General features: G+C 42.9%; 1 protein-coding gene across 1 annotated transcript; it reads left to right on the top strand.

Annotated features, from left to right (window-relative positions):
* The first annotated feature begins 2 nt into the window (after positions 1-2).
* On the top strand, positions 3-2838 carry LOC125510635 (protein CANDIDATE G-PROTEIN COUPLED RECEPTOR 2-like). Its single transcript, XM_048675867.1, has 6 exons — positions 3-446; positions 1236-1427; positions 1934-2093; positions 2194-2296; positions 2379-2460; positions 2604-2838. The coding sequence occupies exons 1-6, from the start codon at positions 141-143 to the stop codon at positions 2679-2681; spliced, it is 921 nt and encodes a 306-aa protein (XP_048531824.1). The 5' UTR covers positions 3-140; the 3' UTR covers positions 2682-2838.
* Positions 2839-6837: the final 3999 nt, after the last annotated feature.

Here is a 6837-nt window from a genome sequence, read left to right as displayed (position 1 = left end):
CCTACTCCTCCCCCACTTTTGACCCAGCTTCCAGAGTTCCCCACGAAGCGAGCGTGCGCGACCTGACCGAATTCCCCCCGCCCCGCCCCACCCCAAACCCCAGCCCGCCCGCCCGTCCGCCCGCCGGGCCCCCGGCGCCGATGCCGAGGCGGCTCCTGGAGGGCGCCATGGCGCTGGCGGTGGCGCCGGACGCCGCCAACTCGTCGGGCTCCGGCGCCGCCCCCGGGTCCGGGTCGGGGCCCCTGTGGTGGGTGTCCGACTGCCACGGGGCCTGGTACAGCCTGGCGGTGATGCTGCCGTCGCTGGCCTTCGTCGGGTTCCTGGCCTGGCAGGCCCGCCGCAGCTTCCGCCGCCTCAGCTACGGCCGCTCCCACGTCCTCGTCGTTGCCTACTACGCGCTCCTCTGGGCCGTCGCCCTCCTCAACCTCCTCTGGTGCTTCCTCCAGGTCCGGCCCGCTCGCCCCCGTTACCGTTCCCAACTCTGGCTGCTAGTAGTGTTTTTTGGTGAATTCTGATGCATAAATGATGTGGAGTAACTCGTGCTAGTTTTTTTTCCGTAAAAAAATAGTGCTTTTTTTTGACTTCTTCTACTAGAGGCTAGTGAAGTAGGTAGACGAGTTCAATCAGTTATCATAACGTTGGGTAGGATCAGCAGCAAGAAAGGTTACAGCTATGGAACCGCGGATATGAATCTGCGTTCTTAGACTTACTGAACAGTTCAAGTTTTGTATGCTTGCTTGTGTTTGATTGAGGAGCAGAATAATTGGGTACAACCGTACAAGTTAGGTAGACTTTTCATTAGACAAGTCTATTTTGTGTACATATGGTTTACCTTTTGTTTTTTCAACTTGGCAATTGAATGAATGGAAGTTGGGTTGTGATCACAGAAGCAGATGAGTGGGTATATGGGTAGGTTTTGGTCTGGTAATTAATGATGAGCTAGCAGCAGGCTTCTGGTAGGTATTTCTGTTCAAGACTACAAACAACTTGAGTACAATTGGCCTGGTTGCTAGTTTCCGGTTGCTTGATTACACATTGGCCTGGTTACTAGTTTCAGATTTCAGGTATATGTGTTTACTAATGCCACTGTTCTATGGGGTAATTGCATGAGCAACCGCTGCTCATATGCATGTGATTTTTGACCTGTTTCATCTTCAGTAACGTTGCTCATATGTTCCATTGTATATTGTCTGTTTCTATTACTCTTGTTTAACAGCAGTTTTATTGACTGACAGGCGTGGCAGTGTATGCCTGATAGGGCCTTCTCATGGAATGTGCTTTCATTGTTTACCAAATCTGGAATGTTATTCTTGGAAGTTAGTCTTATAGCATTTCTACTTCAAGGAAATGAAGCCAGTGGTTATGAGTCTTTGGGACGTACCTTTGTTATCTCTGGTGCTGTAGTCAGTGCTGATGTATTGCTCAAGGTATGTTACCCCTTCATGGTGCGACGTTTCTTTATTTTCCCAGTTCAAATAATGTATGATGGGCCAGATTTTTCGTAAGCATTACCCCCGTTCGAAAATAAGTGATCTGGTTTTAGTTCAAGGAGGGAGTATAGGATATCATTGATTTATTCTTAATAAAAATATGCAATGGAAACAAATTAACTATTTATCAGGTTCACCATGTCTTTTTATTACAAGTAAATAAAATGATCACCATTGTTTCATAATGGAGTGTGTATTCAAGTCTGTATCTGGTTTCTGTTGATGCTAAATCTCGCAGGGTCTTATCTCTTGAAAGTTGATACTATAAAATGAGTTTTGGGCTGCTACAGAGAGAAAACACACTCCATAGTTTAACTCTTCACTCTATGTTGTTTCATTGCATTAGATTATGCTGCAGGTGGATGTTTGAACGATAGTTTTTGTCATGCATATAGCTAGGGAACTGTATGTTGCCTTTGGCCTCACATTTCCTCCCTCTTCAGACCATATATGTATTTGGCTTTGGTGTTCCTTTGTTTATTGATGCTGACCAAGGAACTGGTGGGAAATGGGGCCTATGGATTCTCCACAAATTGGTGCTTACAGGAGTTTATGGCTTGATTGTTTTCATGCATCACTCGAGGTGGAAAGACAGGCTACCTGGTAATTGGTTACACTAATGCTGTATAATTTTGTATGTTTCAAATCTGTTGTTTGATGATCATCATTGTGTACTCAATATCATTTCACCTTTTTATGACAGCAAAACCAGCATATTACCAGTATGTGTGTGCAATGCTGGCACTTAACGGCCTATCGCTGTTTGGCTGTTTCCTCATTGCATGTGGAGCTGGATTTGGTTTATGGTACATAAATAATACCACAGCTCATATTGTTCTAGCTTATTCTGCACTTGAGAGCAAAATTTGAGTTTTGTCTATTGTGCAGGCTGTATAACCTCACTACTGTCTGTTACCACGCGCTTTACCTTCCACTTCTGTATGTGACTTTCTTAGCAGACTTTTTCCAGGTACCTTCTTCTTACCTATGAAATTAATACCTCTCTTTCTGTACTCCTATCGTCTTCAGCTTGTACACTGGAGTGTTTTATGTGCCTTTTTGTTCCTGTAGTGATTGTCTATGTCTTGCCTGTTTGTTTGTGTGATGTTGTAGGAGGAAGATATGCTTCTAGAGAACGTATACTACTCCGAGATGAAAGACGCTGGGTTCTTTGACGCTGACTGGGATTAAACCTGCCTGCGGAGTCCATTCACGCTGTATGACTTATTTGTATGTGAATTTGCACGGAGTAGCGTCATCCTGGAAACTGAATGAATCTTAGAACAGAGATTGTACCCTAACAAGCAACAACCATTATAATCAATGAAAATGTGTAAATTTATCGATACGCACACCTGATTTGTGTCCTCTGTCACCATCTGTTTGGCACCTCAAGAATCGCCATACCTCAGATTGCCAATTACTTATCACGACGAGACGCTGTCGAAACTTGAAAGCCATAACTGGTGGTACATGTATGTGGACGCATAACTTGCCCTATGTTTTGTTCTGGCAGCTCTCTGGAATCTTTTCGCTACTAGTGTTACTATTACTACTTGGGTATTTCGAGTTGCCAGTGCAAGCAGGAAGTTGGAGTGAGATTCGAGGCAGTTACTGCACACATGGTATCCTTGTGTCATTTCTGTGTACTGGTGTACGTTGTTGGATTGGATATGGCATTGGCATGGGCAGTGACAGCAGTTATTTAGAGTATTAGTTACGGCTTGGAGGATGGAGGGCGCTGCTGCCGCTGAAGTTCCGTGAGGGAGACTGGACGAAGGTGACATGAGTTCATGACGCGACAGACAGCGCTTCAACGGCCTGAAACAGAGGCCATTGATTTTGATTTAGGTGTTAGAGGCCATTGGTTAGCTGCGTTCACCCGTCCGTAGACACGGTTTTCCCGTCAAACGGACGCCCACAAATGCTCTTGGACACGGACATGGAGTTTCTCGGGTCTCAAATGAGCCCAGATGAACAGTAAAACGAAAAAAAATAATATGAAAATAAATCATAAAAATCCTTTTTTTTGGCAAACATTAATAAATGTTTTGAGTGCTTGCAAAGTTTCAGCTTGAAATCACATTCGTGTAAGTTGTGGCAAAAAAAAGTTGACGCTTCGAAGATGCTATTTTCGGAAGTATTTTGGAGCGTTGATTATCTTTTCTGCCACGACTTCCACAAATGTGATATGATGATGAAAATTTGCAAGCACTCGAAACATTTCTTAAGTTTGCCCACAAAAAATCAGAATTTTTTGAATTGCTTTTGAATTTACTGTTCATGCCAAGAGCATTTGAGCTTGTGCTCATATTAGGATTTTTCGCTTCGACAACCCCTCCTATTGTTATAAAAAATAAACTCATCCTCAAAATTGAAAGGAGCACTATGTAATGCTCGGTAGGAAAATGGCTCCATTGCTCTTCTAGACCCTTATTCTCTGGCGATTCTCCGGCATTGCCTCCGTAGTGGAATTTGAGCATCATGCTCTGGATTTCTCTCCCTACATCTAACCTCTGATTTGTTCTTCCTTCCAATTCATTATGCCTCCTGTCAGTTCCTCTTTTCCATCAGCCAACAACCATCTCCCCCAAATCCCCTCTATCAACCTACCGCTGCAAACCCAGGAGGGTCCAAGCCACCACACTAACGGGGTCCTCTTCCCTCACCAGCTATCCGTTGCAAGAAAGGGAAGCCAAGCCGCCACAATCCTGATCCCTTCCATCTCCTTGGTTCCTCCCTGCTCCATCCAGTCCATCTGCAACCCCCTCACATCCTTTACATCCAATCCCTGCTCTATTGATTGACCACTCCCCGCTATCAACAATCCACCATGCCAACCCAAGGTCACCTCCTTTTCCTACCCCGATCTAGCGAGTTAGCCCACTACCGCTTCCTCTTGTGTGTCTGATTCCCTTCAGTTGTCCAATGCATAGTGATGATGGGTCGTAGGAGAATAGGCGTTGGTCCCGATATACTTGATTGCATAATATAGGAAGGAGAAATCTCCGTTGGGACATCCCTGGCAGCAATGGAGATGTAATACTCGTCCCCAATACTGCAAGGAATGCTGGTAATTTCCCTAGGAAATAATAAAATGTAGTATTTTGCCAATTTGATGTCATCAACGAAAGCGAAGGTTACCTTAATCTCAGAAGCTCTTTCGTCTAGGATTAAATTTCATGATCTAGTCAATCATTTTCCTATTTGGGGTAGTTTTGTTGTTCCCGCGGAAGGCCGATCTGGAGGCCTTTGGGTCATGTGGGCGGACGACATCCTGCGAGATATCTACAACTCTAGTCAGAATATGATATTAGCGTCTGTTGTTCATACCAGTACCAACTTTAGTTTCACGTTAGTTTGTGTCTATGGCAATCCCCATCATCGCAAGGCCAGGGATATTTGGAAGAAGGTTGGATGACTTTAATGATATAGTTAATCCCTCGGAGAAGAATAGTAATGTTGTTTCAAACCATCATCGTATGGCTGCCTTTACTAATCATGTTAAGAGAAGTGGACCAATAGATATGTGGATAGGAACGTGCTATGCAACAACAAAAAATATGCTACACAATCATATTCAGGAACACTGTGAAGATGGCGGTAATGATCAAACTCACCGACGGGCAGTGTAGAGGAAGCAGTGAAGAGTCGATGTAGCGCGACGAGTCCTACAACTAGGTTATACCTACTAACCGCGAGAATGTTCACCGAGGTGAGAGTTGAAGTAGATGAACCCTCTGAGGTGTCCACACATTCTATAGTAGTAGGGAGAAAGCCTAGCGGCTTTTCTCATCTAATTAAGAGTCTAATTCTCGTAGACCAATTAGACCTAGATTAGAGCCTGGCTAATTAGGAGTCTAAACACTCATGCCAATTAGCAGGGAGAGCATGAACCTATGAGGGAGAGATCCACTTTGGATTGGTGTGTTGCAAGAGGGAGCCCTCCACACATATATATAGGTGGAGAGGGGGGAGGGGGCTACCAAGGAGGAGTCTTTCTCCTCTTCCACTTGGTGGAAGGAGACTCCCTCCCTATCCAATTCGGCCAGTCCTTCCTTATGGAAGTGGTGGCCCTAGGGGGGTGCTAGGGGTGGTCATCTCATGTGGGTAGTTCATAACTTTCTTCCACAAATAAAATCTCAGATTATCCGGATTTCTTCTTGGTGTCTATGTTTCCACACATGCAATTGGATTTTCGTCTGAATCCCATATTCAAGAACCAATGCAATTATAGCATATATATAGAAATATAAACATAATTACAGACATGGAAATGGCATAATAACATCTTATTATTGCCTCTAGGGCATATTTCCAACAACACGGGTTATACTGGTCCTGCTTTTACCTGGTGCAATAAGCATTTTACTTCTTTTCCTACTTATGAGCGTTTAAGTTTCCCAACACCTCTATTTACAATCTTCCTATTATGTATAGTGATCATGCTCCTATCTATACGATATCCAATATAGTCCTAGTAAAAAACTAAAAAAAACTTTAAATTTGAAAACTGGTGGTTGTTTGAGTATGATTATCATAGTACTATAAGAAATAATTGGACGGCTACTAATGATAAAGCATACCATATTGAACTGCTTTATTTGCAGGCACCGTAAGGAAATGGAGCAGAAATAAGAGGCCTTTAAAGCAAAAATTAGATACCATCCATTAAGAGATAGAAATGATATAATCTGCCCCTACTCACTTGTAGGATCACAATTTGGAAGCTGGCCTTATGCAACAGTATGACAAGACTATGACTAAACTAACAGAATTATACACGCAAAGGGCTAAATGGCATTGGGCTACGAAAGGAGACAAGAACACCAACTATTTTCGTAACTAGATTCTTAAGAGGAGAAAAAATAGGATTAATGTGATTATCGACCATAACAAAAACTTGGTTCAAATCCTTATGCTATTGCTTCTTGTTCTATTAATTATTTTTCTAGCTTGTTTACCTCTAGTAAACTAATTTAAATGTCCTCCCACCTTTTCACAGTAACTTTGAAAACATGATAGATTGGCGAACTATGCGAGATAAATATGAAATTCTACGGGTTCACAAAGAGATGAAGAAAAATGCGTCTCCAAGATTAGATGGTATCAATGTGGCCTTTGATGTTTGGAATTGGATTCGAGATGATGTTACGAAGTTGGTACAATATTTCTACATTAGAGGTAAGATGCACCCTTGACTAAACAAAACATATATTACTGTAATTCATAAGAAGGATAATGCTAAGAACCCTCAAGACTTTAGACCTACTAGCCTTTGTAATGTAGTTTATAAAATCATCACAAAAACTTTGGCTAATAGGCTTAAAGATCTTTTACCTAATTA

The sequence above is a fragment of the Triticum urartu genome, chromosome 5 (genome assembly GCF_003073215.2).
Source record: "Triticum urartu cultivar G1812 chromosome 5, Tu2.1, whole genome shotgun sequence".
NCBI lineage: Eukaryota > Viridiplantae > Streptophyta > Magnoliopsida > Poales > Poaceae > Triticum > Triticum urartu.
This window is presented reverse-complemented; position numbering and strand designations above follow the sequence as displayed.

What these genes read in the sequence shown, in the direction of transcription:
- LOC125510635 (XM_048675867.1), top strand. Translation starts at nt 141, where the DNA reads ATGCCGAGGCGGCTCCTGGAGGGCGCCATGGCGCTGGCGGTGGCGCCG. An exon ending in GTGCTGATGTATTGCTCAAG is followed by an intron (nt 1,428 to 1,933) that starts GTATGTTACCCC and finishes CTCCCTCTTCAG; the next exon opens with ACCATATATGTATTTGGCTT. An exon ending in TCTTAGCAGACTTTTTCCAG is followed by an intron (nt 2,461 to 2,603) that starts GTACCTTCTTCT and finishes GTGATGTTGTAG; the next exon opens with GAGGAAGATATGCTTCTAGA.